This window comes from Eubalaena glacialis, chromosome 4 (genome assembly GCF_028564815.1).
Source record: "Eubalaena glacialis isolate mEubGla1 chromosome 4, mEubGla1.1.hap2.+ XY, whole genome shotgun sequence".
Classification (NCBI taxonomy): domain Eukaryota; kingdom Metazoa; phylum Chordata; class Mammalia; order Artiodactyla; family Balaenidae; genus Eubalaena; species Eubalaena glacialis.
The window spans coordinates 148634041-148651691 of NC_083719.1; the positions used below are offsets into that span (position 1 = coordinate 148634041).

At 41.7% G+C, this 17651-nt stretch overlaps 1 protein-coding gene across 2 annotated transcripts in view; it reads left to right on the plus strand.

Moving 5' to 3' along the window:
- Positions 1 to 352: 352 nt before the first annotated feature.
- The window catches only part of TENM2 (teneurin transmembrane protein 2), a 988081-nt gene continuing 970782 nt past the window's right edge, over positions 353 to 17651 (plus strand). For both annotated transcript variants that reach the window (XM_061188437.1, XM_061188438.1), the window contains exon 1: positions 353 to 636. In XM_061188437.1, coding sequence (XP_061044420.1) covers positions 411 to 636 — 226 coding nt within the window. In that variant the 5' untranslated portion in view covers positions 353 to 410. The remainder of the gene's footprint in view (positions 637 to 17651) is intronic.

Genomic DNA, 17651 nt, shown 5'->3' on the forward strand with positions numbered 1-17651 from the left:
AGTTTTGCTTTGAACCACTTTGTAGTAAGATCTTGCATTAGAGTGACAGACTTATCGTGCCATCTTCGCACATATAGAAAATCAAAAGATGAGTTATTTTGCTATTACTTTTTTCCCCAAATCTATTCAATTAAAAAGCAAGAGAATTAATTTACTGTGTCGAGTTCTTCTATTAAGGCTGATTGTTTAAGTATACATTAAGCATTTGCAGAAGAAATGATGCAGCGCTGACCAAATTTGCCTTCTTGTGTTTTTATCTGAGTCAGAGCGTGAGTCAGAACTGAAAGCAGCATTTCTTAGGATCATAATCTGGGTTTTTCTCCTGTGATGTTTTTAGGTGGCCAAGTGACAAGTGCCCAAACTCAGGCCTGACTTTTCGGAAAGCATCGGCCTTCTGCCGGACCTGGATAATGGATGTCAAGGATCGGCGACACCGCTCTCTGACCAGGGGGCGGTGTGGCAAAGAGTGTCGCTACACGAGTTCTTCCCTAGACAGTGAGGACTGTCGCGTGCCCACGCAGAAGTCCTACAGCTCCAGCGAGACTCTGAAGGCCTATGACCACGATAGCAGGATGCACTATGGAAACCGAGTCACAGACCTCGTTCACCGGGAGTCAGATGAGTTCCCAAGACAAGGTATGTAGAGCTGACCGCACTGATGGTCCGAGCTGTCTTACATGCTTGCACTGTTGCACGTCGATGACAGAGGTTGGTAGAAATGGGGAGCAAAGCAGGCCGGCATCAACTCCCCATTAAAGTTTAGTTTAAGAGAACAATCTTCTTATTAACCCATATCAAACTCCTGTGGGGATTATACAAGGGCCTCTTTTGTTCTAGACACTCAATTCTTTGACAATTTGGTAGTTGCTTTTGGAGACCTACCAGGGTAGGTTTTGACAGATGTGACAGACAGCAGACCCTTGACCCCATGAGGGGTATTCCTGAAACCATCACAGATTCTGATCTTGAGGAACACGGAATTATCTGTGATTTTTAAACTATTCTCCTTGAAACCAACACACAAGCCTCCCAAAGTTCAAATTTCTCCTGCTTCTCACTTTGGGCTTCTTGGTTATATTCTCTTTGAACAAATGCTATAATGATAAAAACATCTTTGAATCCCCCCCCCTCCCCCGCCGATATAATAATGCTTAATTTCTCTCTTCCCCCCCAAAAAAACATGTAATGTTAATTCTGAGTTACACATTTTTTTGTTTTGGAGCACAGGTGAATTCCAATTTCAATTCCACTGATATAATTCCCCTGTACTTTCACACAAACTTAATTTTCATATAGTATTTTGCTTTCTTTGGGGAAGAGAATGTTGGCGTTCTCTTCCTAGTCACTGGCCGTGGAGAATTTTGTTATCACTTGTCATGAGTGGCTATAAATGTATGGACACGTAGACTCAAGCACAAACAGTCCTGAGGAGCAGTGTGTCTAAGTTGACTCACGGGCTCCACGTCTTGTGCTTTGTGTACCAGCCTTGCCGTGCATGTGATTTACATAAAGGCTTGGCAAAACTACAAGTGTATGCACAAAAATACAGTGAGTGCACCAGGAAGGGTCGCTCTGCCTGTGCCAAGGGTCAACGCCCTGCCTGCTGGGTTACTGCATCATGTGTTTATTAACAGCGATTCTGTAGTTCTTGTTCTATGTCCCTGTCAGTAAATGTTGCGACTAACTTAATTCCTCATGAGATACCTTAGCTTGCGCCTTAGTCCTTTCAGGCTGTTGTAACAAAATACTGTGAACCAGTGGCTTATAAACAACAAATTTATTTTGCACAGTTCTGGAAGCAGGGAGGTCCAAGGTCAAGGCACTGGCAGATTTGGGGTCTGGTGAGAGGTCTTTCCCTGGCCCACAGCCAGCCATCTTTCCCTGTATCCTCATATAGCTGAAGAGGGCAAGAGAGCTCTCTGGGGCCTCTTTTATAAGGGCACTGAACCCATTCATGAGGGCTCCACCCTTGTAACTTATTTACCTCCCAAAAGTCCCACCTCCAAATACCATTGTGGTTTTCATTTCATGTAAAAAATTTTGGAGGGTCACAAACATTTAGTCTATAGCAGCTTGGAATTCCATTCCTGGTTTCTTAGCTTCCTTAAGTTACTTTACTTATCTTTTATTTCTTAGAAAACACTACTTATATGTAATATATATGTATATATCCTATAATCCAGTGGTTGTTCTAAAAATAACACGTTCTCAAATTCTTCTTGTTTAGCCTAGCTTCAGCTTTTATATTTAATAGAATATTAAACAAAATCAGTGGAGAAGCAGTTAAAATTGTTTTTCCACTGCCATTGTAGACCCTTGCAGAATACACTTTTTATTTATTTAGTCTTCACTCTTATTTTCTGAGTTGCCTTCATGTAAATGAAACACTTTGCAAACAGGGGGAGGGTTCCTTGAAAATTGCTCTGTATCAAATGTCTTTGATCTGTGAGTAACGTCAACAAGTGTTTTACTTTGTTAAATTCTCACCCGACCCCAAAGTGCATGTAGTGGGAATTGGAAAAAAAAAAAAAAAAAAAATGAGGAATCACAGCTTAATTAAGGGAGGGCTTAAATATCCACTGTGAAAAATGAGGACACCTACCTGTTATTTCCAAGAGCATCTCTAATACAAGACTCAAATATTTTGAAAGGTGATGCACGTTCAACATGGTTGAAAGCCTTTCATTTTCTGCTGTATTTTTGGTTTTATTTATGATATGACTGCATACATTTTTGTTTCTCGTGATTCTGGGCTGAAATGTGGCCTCTCCTTCCTAAGTCTCATTAAAGGTGCATCCTGGCTTCTGGATCATTGTGCACTGAGCTGTAGATCCCAGATTATTGTTGAAATGTGGATTTGCCTGTCACCTTTTTCCCTTATTAATATTTACATAAAATGAAACCAAGTGCTTGGGATTTTATTTTCATATATACCTTTATTCTTCCTGTTTAATCTTGTTCCTCTCCATTGATAATAATGGAAGTCGCTTGGCCATATCAAACTGCTAGCTTTGCAATTCACAATTCACACATGCCTTGTGTTGTTATTGAGCCCATATTTGTTTGTGTAATGTGTTCGCATGAATTAAAAACTGTGCAGGCCAAAAGTAGAAATGAAAAGGCATTGGAAGTATTTGCATATGCAAGTGCAATTCCTTCTGAAGACATCTATGAATTTATGCATGAAAATGTAGTCAGTCTGAGTGGATCTACTTTGATGGGTTCTAAAATTGAACTCTGCAGGAAGTAAATAAGCACATATTTAAGGAGAGGAGGAACAGGAGATGCAATCTGGCAAGCAGCACTTTTAAAGTGAAACCTAGCCACTCCAGAGAGGGTTAAAACAAATTTTACACTCAGTAATAACAATAATTTTTTAAAATGTCACGCATTTCCCATTTTATTTTCTTATTCATGAAATCAAAGAGGAGGATCACCTCAGCACTTATTAGCCTAGAGGTACATTAGCAAGGATCAGAGCGGGATCATCTCCTACGGTATTCTTATTTAAAACCCAAGACACTGATCATAAAACAGACGCGCTTCTCACATACAAGCAAGTTTGGCAAACACAGTTGGATGACTCTCCAGATACTCAGAGGGGAAAAGACTTGCCAGCTAGCAGAAGTGATTTGGGGCCAGGGTCAGACCTTGTCCTGTTTCCCCAGCTGGCTGGCAGCAAGTATCAAATGTGAGAACCTGCCAGGTCCCAGCAGGAGAGATGGGCCACGTGTTCCCCTGAGAAGCTTATGGAAACTCCTGTCAAAGTAAAACTTCTTTGCTTGCTTTCAACACAGAATCCTCCTCTGCCTCCTTCTGCTGTGGGTCTCTTCTCCTACGAAGAGACAATGCAAATTACCTGTCTGGCCTCTTTATGCTGGATCCTCCTGGTGTGAAGGGAGAAAATTACTGACCTTAAGTCTATGGCCGCTGGAGTCATTAGTAATTAGTAAATGACTAATCCTGCACTAAATAGCATCCGAGTGGTCCGAAAGTTAATGCGCCTGACAAAAGTGACCAGTGGTCTGATCCCTGGGCAGACCCAGTCCCAGCCTAATCTGTGAAATAGATGCCACTTTGAATAATGTAGGTCAGCCAAGTTCCCAGGCAGGTTGTATCAGCTTGTTCTTTTGGACCCTGAAGTAAGGGTGTAGAACAGTGTGATATACAAGACATCCTCCCGTGGCTTAGGAGCCTAAAGGTAGGTTTGAACTCTGCTTTTGCATATTTATGTACCTGTGACTCTGGTCTACTTCTGTGCTTCACCAGGATTACTATACAGTCTTCAGATGTATTAAACAACAACAATCATAATAACAAAAGAATAATGGCTAACAATTATGGAGACTTCTTCATGTCAGGTGCCTGTGTAAGCATTTTACTTGTAGTAATTCAGTTAATGTTCAGAGCAATGTTGTACAGTAGGTACTATTATTAATCCTTTTTTTTACGGATTAGGAAACCTAGGCATGGGGAGATTAAATACGTCATCCAAGATCACAAACATAGGAAGAACTGGAGACAGGTTTCACATCCAGGGAGCTGGATTCAAGAGCTGTGTTTTAAACCATTATGTTTGAGCACTTCTCAAGTAAATAAGTAAACCAATGAAAACAAGCCATTCAGCTTCAGTCAAAGGCTATGAAATTCAATGTAGAAACCTTTTAGGTATCAACACCTGTAAGCCTTTCTCCATATAGGAAGTATAATCCCTGACGTTGATGGAACATAGAATGAGCACCACCAGCCTCAATGCTGATCTAGATTCCTGTTCTCGCCCATTCCCCTCCATGTGCACAACTATCCCAAACTCCCCGGAAGCCTACCTTCCTACAATGCTTCTCTCCACCACCCACCCCTGTAGGAGAAAGTTCCCAGTGTCAGTATGTGTGCCAGGCTGTGAGCACTGATTCTCTTCCTTCCCCTAGGTCATCGCTTTTTGCACCACCTCTCATCCCGGAACACTAACCAAGAAAGGGGTCACTCTCTATTTTTTTTTTTTTTTTTAATTAATTAATTTATTTATTTATGGCTGTGTTGGGTCTTAGTTTCTGTGCGAGGGCTTTCTCTAGTTGCGGAGAGCGGGGGCCACTCTTCATCGCGGCGCGTGGGCCTCTCACTGTCGCGGCCTCTCTTGTTGCGGAGCACAGGCTCCAGACGCGCAGGCTCAGTAGTTGTGGCTCACGGGCCCAGTTGCTCCGCGGCATGTGGGATCCTCCCAGACCAGGGCCCGAACCCGTGTCCCCTGCATTGGCAGGGAGACTCTCAACCACTGCACCACCAGGGAAGCCCGGGTCACTCTCTAAATGCTATTGCTTAGGTAAGCAGAACGGACTGGTTTCTGGGCTGTAGCCAAGGCTCAGTGGGCCAGAGAGTTCCGCCAGGCTGCTCATCCCTCAAACAGCCCTTCTTTCCGGTTAGTAGTGCAAGTCTCTTGAGAGGGGGCCAAGATTGAATTCTTTCTCTGTACCTCAGGCTGTCGGTTTCGGTCAAGGTTGAAGAAAGAACTGGAGGAAGACTGGATTTTTGAAAGGATGCTTGCATCTCTTCTCTCCATCAGATCTAGCACAGAAACAACTTTCACTAACCCCTTGATACCCTTTAAAAATACATCAACACACACACGTACACATTTGAGGCTAGGTTTGATTTTGGCATTTCATAAACTAATTTTCACTCTTGTGATCTTTAAAATAATTTGGGCAATACGTTTTTGCACTGTGTAATTTGGCATAGCATAAATTAAACATGTGCTAATGAGCTGAAAACTCATGAACTACCAGTAAACTCAAGTGTTACCTGTATCGATTCAATTAATGTATGTTATAATTGTTGAAATACATTGGAAACCTGTGAGCATTTCTGTTTATACCATTGTGTTAAAATAGTTATTTTTCCACTGTACCCAAAGCAACAGTTAGGTTCTGTTTTGAAAACCCCAGCCTTTTAATTTATCTGCCACGATAAACCATTACATTTTAGGGAAGTTCAGGAGTTTGGTTGGTCAATATTTGGAAGGCTGACCAGTACCTTGAGAAGATTGCTTTCCATTTATTCTTCTACCCCTAGGCAAGACTTCTTTTCATACCTCAACTGAGACTAGTGTTTTACTTCTTAGTCTTTGGTTGTGTTGTTGCTTTAAAAAAAAACCTTTAGAAAAAGAAGGACTCTACAACATTTCAATGTAAAATGATCTTTTATCTTCTTGCTGGCTAACTTGAATGCTTGTTGCTTCATCTGAAAGGCATATGGGAGAGCAGTTAACAGTACAGACCCAGAGTTAAACTGTGTCTATATCCCAGTATTGCTGTGTTTGATCAGTATGACCTTGATCACATTCTAGAACACAGACTAGACTAAGTCTTATTTTCTGTTCTTGTAAATGTTTCCACCAATATGATTATTGGGATCCTTTCTTAACGATTATGCATTTATGCTATGGATGTTGTCTTTCTTTTAATAAAGTGCTGAATACATGCTAGCAGTTATGATTACTACTATTTTAATACTATTGTCAGCAAGAGTGGTGATCATCTTCCCTCCAACCCTTACAATATTGTGTGTGACAGAAATCTCCCTTCTTCCCACGCCCACACCTTCGATTTGTTTCCTGTGACTTGCAAAACTTCTGACATCTTCAAAGCCAGAATTTCTCTTCCAGTTGTTGATAGCGTGTCTTTGACTCCCTGCGCACCATACCTTTTGCTCCCAAAGATGAACATAACTCACAGATTATTTCCCTATTTTTAGAAAGGAATGAAAAATACCATGTAGCAACTGTCAGCTGATGCCAATACACTGTAAGAGTTGCTAGTCCGACAATTTTACAAGTAAAAAAAAAAAAGAAGATTGGAAAAATGCTCTAAGGTAGTGTCACTGGATACAATTTTTTTTAAAGATGTTTGTTTTATAGCATATAAATGGCATGTAAATCTTAGGAATGGGTTTAAATTACAAGAATATTTTATGCATATAAACTCTGGATGAAAATTAATTCATTCTCATCACTCTACATGTAATAATTTGGAGTCCTTTTCACTTAGAGAGTTGAGCTTATCTGGATTTTCATTGTTGTATTCACTGCCCTTCTAGGATTACAGTCTTCATGTTTCCCAATTGTTATTCTTTCAGTAATTATCTACTGTCAATTTTGCATTCAACTTTGGATCTAACTTTCTTTGAATTGTCTTCCTTTTTCTGTTCTTTGTCCGTGGTAGTTCTCCATTTCACCTGAGACCTTCCCTCTTTCTTCTCCATGGCACTTCCTTTAGAACAGTCTTGTTTGTACAATGTCAGTGTTCACTGCTTCTGTTTCTCAAGACTCTTTGAGTTACAAGTAAAAGTAGGATAATATCTCAACTGAAATTAGCTTATGAAAAAATCTGATGCCTTGTCTTATGTCGTTGGAGAATCTAGCAATACATCTGGCCTCACACTTAAGTCTTTTTTCTCATTCTCTTTACTTGGCTTTACTTTGGAGAGAGATCTGTTGGAAGTTGTCTGTTGATAACCCCACTCTCATATCTCTTCCCTGGGTAGCATCATTGGAAACAGTCTTCTGCAATCATCAGCAGGACATTCCTAAGGAAGATTCAGATGGGCCTGGCATGGGACACATGCTCATTCCTCTGTCACTCTAACTTCAGTTGGCTATGTCTTGGGCTTAGGCTATACCTAGAGGTAACTTATAGTGAGTACTTTCTAAGCCTGATGGAATAAATGCCATATAGGATATAAAAATAAATGTTCTGATATCAGACATAGGTAAAGAATATTAACTGGCCTGATAATACACGCCTCCAATACTAGTGGCACTCAAGTCTGAAACAAGTGCGGTCTTTCCAAGCTCCATGTCTGCTTTCCCAACTTCCCTTGGAATATTTTTCATAGAAAATCCAGTAGAAAACTTAATTTTCTTTTCCTCAAAATCTGTTTTCATTTTTTCCCCCAGTTTTGGGGAATGGTATCCTAACTCCTGCCTTTAAGGTAGAATCTTCTAAGACTCTGTCTTTTTTTTTCCTGGCTTCTTTATATCGATGTTCACTACGTCATGACCATTATCTTTCTTAATTTATTTTATTTCCAAGTTTCTCATCCCATGGGAAGCTTCCAACGTTTCAATATTGTCCCACTGCTTGACCATTTAAATTGCCTTTTTCCATCAGTCTTTCCCCTGGCATGCCTTTTTGTATCATGGATAGTCTTTGAGTTTCTAAAGCACTGCCTTATTTTTTTTTTTATTAATTTTTTTTCAATTTTTAAATTTTATTCTATTTATTTTTTTATACAGCAGGTTCTTATTAGTCATCCATTTTATACACATCAGTGTATACATGTCAATCCCAATTGCCCAATTCATCCCACCACCACCACCCCCGCCGCTTTCGCCCCTTGGTGTCCATGCGTTTGTTCTCTACATCTGAAGCGCTGCCTTATTTTTAAGGGGTACCCGTGAGGCAATCGTGTTAAGTTATGGGACACAACAGTGAATAAGGCAAACATGGTCACTAACCTCACAAAACTCAGCAATCCTAAAGAGGAAGGAAATAATAGACATAGAACTAGATGTGGTCTGATAAACAACGCAAAAGGGAAAATACTGGATGGCTTTGGAGAGGTATCTAACCCAGAATTGTGCATCTGGGGTCTCAGAAATTGTGACATCCTTTCACACCCTTGAAGGATGAGGAAGAGCTGGGTGATCAAAGAGGCAAGAAAGAGCATTCGGGCAAAAGATAGAACATATGCAAAGATCTGGACGGGACAAAGATGAGTTGTTCCAAGGATGTAAGAGAAGTTCAGGTTAGCTGAGTGTGGTGTGGGGACAGATGAGATGGAGTGGGAGGGAGAAACTGGCTCCTGAAGGCATTTCGGAGAGGCAATGCTTGCTTCAGTTGATGGAGTATGTTCCAGGGAGACAAGATGGTCAGTGAGGCGGGGTAGGAGGCGGTGTTTTATTTACACAAGGGAGCCCAGTAGCCTGAACTGGGATCGTAGAGATGACTTGAGAAATGTTGTTGGGGAACAAAGACTGTTGACTTTTAGGACCCTATAAAAGTGGAGGCAGGCATAATGTTCTGGATCTCTTGGGCATTGACTGTTCTCTTCTCCTGCAGAGAGAATACTGCCTTCCTGATGCCAAGATTACTTCAAGAGCCAGAGAAGGTCACTGCTTGTAAATAATCTCTTAAAGGGAAATGCCTAAGATTGTTAGTTCAAGTTCCCCTGGAATGGCAACACAAGCCAGAGTATAGAAGTGTGGTATTATAAGAATTTGGATGTTTTTCTCACTCTTATTAGGCCTGCCTATGCAAAGGCACCAGCAACAGTGTACCTCATATGGATCTGCACCAGCAACAGAGTACCTCATATGGATCCAGGGCAAGGAAAACATAGGAGAAGGATTATATTTCATCTACTGCCCTGCGTGACCACAGTACATTGCTCATTTTCTCTTATTGGCTAAATAAATCAGGAACTCATACCAGATGTGTGTGTGTGCCTGAGTGGGTATTTTATTCCTGCCAGTTGGTAACTTGACTAGCAACGCAGAGGATGCTGAGAATATGAAATCAATACTTTTCTGGCAACTGACGGGGCAAGCAAGGTGAGGGAGGGAAGAAGAGTCAAGGACATTGCTGAAGTTTCTGGTTATGGCAACTGACTAAATGCTCATCACCGGGGCTTGAAACAGAGGAGGGGCTGGTTTGTGGGTTAAGATAGGATGTGTAACTGCGGACCTTTCGAGTTTGATGTGCCCTTAGGCCATGCACGTGTAGATGTCTAATAGGCAGTTAAATGTACGACTCTGAAATTCTGCTGAGATGCTTGAGCTGGATAGAGATTTAGGAGTTGACAGCTAATAATTTTATGGGACTTGGTGTGATCAACCAGGGAAAAATGTACAAGGAGCATAGATAAAGGGGTTCATGTGAGAACACAGGTAATCAATGGACAGGAAGATCCTGTAGAGAGAGTAGGAAAAAACTTACTTTCCTTTTGATGCTCTACTTAGTCTAAATTTGACTTAGCATTCATTCCAGGTAAAAATAAATAAAATAGCACCTGTTTTATTTCCCACTCCACTACCAAGAGTTGGCTTCCTTTTCATCCCCTAAATCAGAGGTCACGAAGTCCAGGCGCACAGGCCATGCTTGGCCCCTAGGTGGCCTACGGGTTGCGTTAGACGTTTAGAATGGCGTGCGCATAGCCAATCCATTCACGTTCCCGTTTGCTACAGGGGCCCCATCACTGCCTTTTATCTTAGCACCCGTCCTCCTCTGCAGTCACTTATGTTACATGCCAGGGCCCTCAAGGCTGTTGCCATTGCGAAAGAGCATGAACTTTCCTGTGTCCACTCCTTCCTTGTAGAGTATCTACCTGCCTATTCCAGATCCGTTTGTCCCACAAGGCTTAACCTCCGGATCACCTCTGTGGAGAGAGCTCAGCCCTCGGAATCCTACTGGCCCTTCCTGACTGTTATTGTTGTCATTAGCTCTTTATGAGTGACTCAGCCTCCCCAGCATGTGGATGCTAGGACTCCTGTGAATAGGAGATAAACAAAGTGCTTTGCAGCTTTCTGTTCTGACTGGTGGAGGCTGCAACAAGAGAATTTATTTTTATCAGTGGCTTGTTTCCTGTTCTAATGAGAAGAATTTAAAGCTCCATGACTCAGAAAAGGAATCCACTTAGAAATCTGGGTTGTGTTTCTGTCCAGCAGGACAGTATCAAATCTCACATTGTGAAATGCCAACCTGCAAGAGTTTTCTGCAACACACTTGGACGCACATATATTGAGTTTCACTACCATTTGCTTTTTTGGCGTATTGGTGATCCAGTGATACTATTGGCTTTTCTAGACTGGTGCTACATACTGCAGTCCTGTCTCTGCAGGGACCTACTATGTCATACGTGTAGGGAGCCTTTGGTGCAATGCGACTGGTGACAAGATACAATTCCGACCAGAAGCTTTAGAAAAACGGCACTGTGAGAGGTCGAGTAATTGCCTGCGTCTGTCTCAGGATGCCTTACAGTCTGGGTCCAGGAGGGGTGCTGCCCCACCCATTGATGAATCATCGTGCTGATATTATCAAAGGAGACATTACATTTTCAGTGTCATGTTTTAGGTTTTTAATTTAATTTTCAGCCCTGGCAATTCCAGAAGCATCCCTAGGGACATATGAAGAGGAGGGGGCTGGTGTCTATCCAACATGAATTCACGTTCATTTCTTGAGCACCTTAATCGGCACACGTATCTCACAAGACCTCTTTTTCTGCTGCAGCCAAACTCCATCGTAACACCGAGTTACTCAGTATTCCTCCTGCTTTCCTTTCCAACCTCAAGTCAGATCTACTTTAGTAATAAATCTCTGCTGGGAGCCATCAGAACAAATACTAAGTGTGTGCAAAGATATTAAAAATAAGTGCAACACAGACTTATTTAATAATGTCCAATAGACTTTTATAATATTTGGAATATTTTACCAAAGTTACTATGAGAATTATCTTTAACACATTTTCTCCAGGATAGAAAGATCTTTCTGGGAATGGAAAAAAAAAAAAACACACACACACACACACAGAAAAGTCGGATGGGCTCTGTTATATTCTCGGCTGGACCTGCTATTCTTCTCCCTTTTCCAGATCTTTTTCTTTGGCCAGAACCACCAAATGTGAAGCTTCCCTTTGTTCACCCTGATTTCTGAATAGTAGGCATCGGGCAGTTGCTGTCCCAGTGGGATGCATTTTATTTTAAAAATAGTTTGAACTGCCTCCTTTTCAATTCCCCCTCTTCCATGGCCACCTTGACTGTATAATAGGTGCCTCTCAGTCTCTCCTTGTACAGTTCAGGTCCACTCCACGTATGGGGAATTAAAGCACTCAATTTATTTGCAGCACTGTGAACCAAAATGTTGAATTTATTTAGAGAGTCATTCCAGTGGATTAAATTTGTTTCTATGGATCTATTTGCTGTAGCTGGAATATTGACAGAAGAGAGGAATATTACTTTAATGTCCTCAAAAAAAAAAAAAAAAAAGATCCAGATCCAGTCAACTGCAGGATAAATATCCATAGCCCCCCAAAAGCCCTCTCAAAATGACTGCAAGTTCAGGTGACCCCCATCAACTTTAAAAAGGTTCCCGTCCACCTGGCAACCTCGGGTTCCAATGTTCCTTAGTTCACAGTGGCAATTCAGTTAAAGCTCACACTCTTGACCCCCATTTATATTGGTTGCAAAAGCCCAGCCAGGAGATGACCCAGTTAACACTTTGTGCTTCACAAACCCAGAGCGTGAACAGCAGGGAGGCTACAGCAAAGTGCTGAGTTGTCCTAGCTGAGCAGTGAGGGGACAGCGAGTGGGGCCACCCCCTCACTTCATTTCTGTCTCTGGACCAGTGGCAACTCATCAGACTCTTCTGGGGAGTTTTGAAAAGTCCCCATGCCCAAGCCGATTTAATCAGAACCTCTGGTGGGGGGAGTGGAGGAGGGGTGCAGAGTTGGATCTAGGCATGAGTATTTTTAAAACTGTACTTTTACATAAATGAAACATCTCAAAGGATTGAGTGCAAGAGGACACAGACTACAGAATGTAACAATTTCTTTGGTAACTAATAGCATTTCAAGCTTACAGGGCTTTATGCTTAGCATAGTGACTTGGAATCTCACTTTTCATGCAGAAGCCCCTAATTCCAGTTTTAATAGCACCTCATAATTCTTAGAGGGTTTTGGTTAATAAATGCCATGTAGCCGGGAGCGCGTTACCTCATGTTTCCGAACCAAACCAATAATAAGCAACCATTTGACTCTGTATCAGTTATCATAGGTCCCTGGTTGCCAGGGTCCACCTATTTGTTGTGAGTCAGAAGAAGCAAAGGGACTGATTCTTCTAGAACTCCTGCTTCTTGTTGTACATTCTGTTAAACATTAAAAGTGAGGTTTAATTTGAGCACCTGGCTTGGAATGTAGCACGTAATCAATTAATTGTGTCAATTGATCCAACATCTTCAATGTCAAAGCAGTCATGACAAATTGAAACCTATCCTCAGAAGAAAGACAGCCAGGTTACATGTATGGTGAAAGGTGAAGCCAGTGAGGAAGGATAATGTTAATATTGGGTTCCTACCTGCTTTTCAATGTGAATATTTATTGAGCCTGAGAATAGTTCAAGTGAGGTTGAAAGTCTGACACTCACAGGGAAGGTAACATATCAAGGAACCAAGCAGGCTGGGTTTTCACCCGTGTGTCACGGTGGAGACTGTCCTGATTTGGATTATATATGTCCAGACTGTGCCTCTCAGCTCTGGCAATTTGGCGCCTTTGGGAATTCAGGTCTAGTGTTGTTAGATCTTCGGACTTTTCAAGAAAAGTGAGAAATCTGGATTTTATTTTCATAAAATTCTCAGATTTTATTTTTTATTTTTTTGGTGGTTCACATTGCTTCTTTGTTTTAATTTTATCGGAGTATAGTTGACTTACAACTTTGTTAGTTTCAGGTGTACAGCAAAGTGATTCAGTTATACATATACATATATTCATTCTTTTTCAGATCCTTTTCCCATATAGGTTATTACAAAATATTGAGTAGAGTTCCCTGTGCTATACAGTAGGTCCTTGTTGATCATCTATTTTATATATAGTAGTGTGTATATGTTAATCCCAAATGTTGCTGGAATGGCCACTCCAGGGGCAGTTTAAGTCGGCTCTGCACACATGCTGGCCTCATCTCCTGCCCCAGAATTTTCTGATGATAAAGTGCTGAATGCCGTTAAGGACGGGGATGGTGGAGTGTAAGAAAGCCCACCGTTGGCAGCTGTGGGGCTCCCTTGACCAGTAAGTTCAGAAGCCAGTGGCTAGGAAGCTAAGGATAAATGCCCCTCCCCTTCATCCTGAGAAGCACAGCCTAAGCTTCCAGCTCCGCCATCACTAAACACCCACAGCAATGGCCAACTCTGTGACAGACTCTTGTATTGGTGCTCCCTCCTGCCCTGTTTTTCATCCTGTCCTTCACTCCTGTTCCTTTGAATCACTTCCCAAATCATATACTTGTTCGCAAGAATTTTTCTCAGCATCTGCTTTCAGGGCAAAGTTGATTAAGGCCTTTGGCAGCTAAATCGTTCTAAGCATCGTCATGTATGCCAAAAGAAGACTATCTATAGAAAAGATGTAGCTCCTGAAGCTGCCAGCGTAGGACTTCTTAGCTGGGAAACGGTTGATTTAAAAAGAAGGCGTTGAGCTTGTGATAAAGATGTGGCTTGGTGCTTACTAAATTTTAGAAGGTTTGTGATTTGTTTTTTGGATTTTGTTTGCATAAGGAATGTACTTTTTTTTTCTGTTTCTTTGGTTGGTTGGTTTTTCAAAAACTTTTGATAAACTTTTAATTTTAGAATAGTTTTACATAACAGTTGTAAAAATACGGAGTTGCCTGGTTGGTTGTTTTTTGTTCTTGTTGTTTGTAGTGCATGTGAGATTTCTAACTACACACCTAACAAACCTGATACTGCTCTTTCCCCTTAGACGCTATTATATCAGATCTCAGAAAGTGCAGAATAGCAAGCTTACCCTGCAAGTTCCTTGAGGACGAAGACAGTGCCTCATTCATCTTTCCATCCCCTTTAATACCAGCCAGAGTGCCGTGCACGGGGACATTTAATAAATATTTGTTGAACAGGAGATTCCCATCACACATTAGAATCTGGAGGGATCACATCTGGTCCCCAAGCTCTGCCTCCAGCCCCCAGCCCCCAGATCCCCTTTCCACCTCCCCACAGGGCAGCTTTCCCCCTGTGTTGTTTCGGTTTGGCCACGGTAGATTGGGAAAGAACATCGGAAGGCTCAGTTTTTTTTTTTACTCAGGGCTGGCTTTGCCAGACCACCCCCACCCCCACCCCCCCCTCCCCCCGCATTCTCAGGCATGATCAAGTGATCTTGGTGCCAAACCAAGCCAGAGCTGTCTCTTGGCCACCTCTGGTACCTGGAGAGCTTTCTAGGACGTGCCTGTGCCCTGCATGTCACGATGTGTTTTTAGCCAAACCCTGAGTGAAAGCCAACAAGTTTTGCTTCTTTTCTAGATCCTCTAAGCACACATCCTGCTTATTTACTGGGTGGCTAACAAAAACAACAATGATAACACATGCTATAATTTCAGCCTCGGTTCTCAGAACACCTTTACAAGGTCCTTTTATTAACCCTTTTGAGGAAACACAAGCGACTTGATCGCGAAACCATAAAAGATAGAAAATTAATATCTGTGTGAACAACTTACTTTTGTTCAACCTTGGTTTACATCTCAGGAGAATGATTAGTCGAAGAACATTAAATTATGCAGTAGCTTAATACTGTAAGCTACTTGCTTTCAGTCTTTAACAGAATTAGAAGAATTCAGCATTCTATGTAAGGGATTCAGCACATTTTATAAAGGGACTGGGTCAGGAATGAAATGAACAGAAGCCACCTTCTTTCATAGAGTTTTGTCGTGTCTTGTTTTTTTAATTATAATACTTTCTGGTTGAGTACTTATGAAGTGCCAGGAATTCTTTCATGCACCATACATGTATCCATTCAGTATCTCCCCAATTTTAAAAATGAAAAAACAGGTACAGAGATCATAGATAATTAAAACTAAGTAGACAGTGGGAATTCACTGGAGGATTTTCAGCTGGAGAGCAGTATAATATCATTTACCTTGTAGAGAAGTCCCTGGCTTCTCTGTGGGAAACAGATCCTAAAGTAGTTAAGAGAGGCAGCAGGGAGAATAGGTAAAAGCCATCCAGGGTTGCTTAAGGGAGAGAACATCCAGAGTCCTACATGGGGTTCAGGTGTGTCTGATGGAAGTTTGGAGTCTCTGAGTTCAATTCATACATGAAGGTAGTAAACTGACCCTTTGTACTAGATTTGCTAAGTTTTGGATATGAGCAATGGACATTTTGTAGAGCACAATGAAAGCACATTTCAATTAGATCTTGGCCCTTATCCATAAGTCTTACTTTCTGGATCAGAACAGTGGGTCCAACCCGTTTGTTCTCTATCTCAAACCAGGTGCCTTCCGCTGGCCTCTACTCCCTTGCCCTCCACACACCATGAGTTCTGAGTTCCTGCTCCTCAGTCACCCTTAGTGGACATTGATTCCTTGGCTTTTCAGAGCTGATTTAATTCTGGTATATCATAGTTGGTTTGTTTTTTTTTTTTTTCCTGAAGAGAGAAGAACCTTTTTTTTTTTTTAAAAGACCAGAAAATTCTCTGTCATACAAAAACATACCATCCCTGGTTGTATGGACTATCACAGCTTCTTGTTCACAGGTAACTTTCATAGAGAGATGCAGAAATACCAGCTAAGCCAAGTGTTGAGGAAACAAAACAAAGAAGTGGCTAAGAGCTCAGCTTGGAAATTTGCCATTTGCATGACTGACTTAGCCCCCAGGCCAACCAATTATTCTGAAAACTCTGTCTTTTTGGAATCTTCTGTCACCATCATCCATTTCCCCAAGTCTGTATCACCATAGTACTCTCCTTTTGTCTAAGACAGAGACAAAAGAGTTGTAACCATAATGTTAGTAGCTTAAATTTACTGAACAATTACTGTCTCATCATAATCTATGAGATTTGTACATGAAAATCATCACTCCTCTTAAGGACTACCAAGGTTTAGAGGGTTTAGCTACCCTACTAAGGACAGGCCCCTTGTATGTAAGGAATGGAAGAGAACTAAACTTAAGCAATCTGATTTGAGTGGCTGCTGTTTGTAGGGGCTAGAAGATGTTTGTTGATTGACTGCATAACAACCATATTTCCCTCTACACTTGCTGGAGGGAAGAAATCAAATCCAAATGTTGAGATGGTCTGAACAGACAGGCTGCTGAGAAGCAGAGTATCATTACAGCTATTAAGACAATGCAGAGGGTTAGTTTGGGGCTCAGATCTGCGCAGCCAGATGGAAATCATAGTTCAGGCTTCGTGTTGTCAGACAGCAGAGGCTTTGGGCCAAGGGGAAGGCACGGGTGAGTGATTTTTTACTGTTTATCTCTAATGTGTGTGGCCAGTGTCACTCCCATCTCTGATGGCTGTGATTTATTCTATTATACTGTCAGGATTAAAACACCTTAGCAGGAGAAAAATAAAGGGAGGGATACAAATGCTGTGTCATTGATGTGACAGATGCTATTTCTCTGGAAAGCATGGACAATGAGGGCATGGAAGCTCTCAAAAGTGCCACGGCCAGAGAATATCAGAACCAGACAGACCCTTAGGGACCGTCTGTTTCAATCCACTCATTTGACAGATAAGGAAACTGAGACTCTGGGGCTTCTGTGGTGGCCAAGGTCACACAAGCCTCTAAGTTTAGAGCTGGACCCCTAGTTCCCACCTCCTAGTTCAGTGTTCATCCCGCTCTGTCATCAGCTGGTCAAGTTCATGGTTCCTTTTCCTAGATTCATTGAGTAGAGTTTTACGTTATACTTATGAGTTTTACATTCTACATGAAGTAAAGACTCTGTCTATATTTTAACAAGGTTAAAGAAAAGTAGGAAGCGTGGGCTGGAAATTATTCCCTTTGCTCTGCAGTATGCATGCAAGTATTATCATTTTAACCCCAGAGCGGTGGTCCTTAGCTCTCCTCCTTGCTATCTTTTTTGGCTAGTGCCTTTCCATTCCCCGAA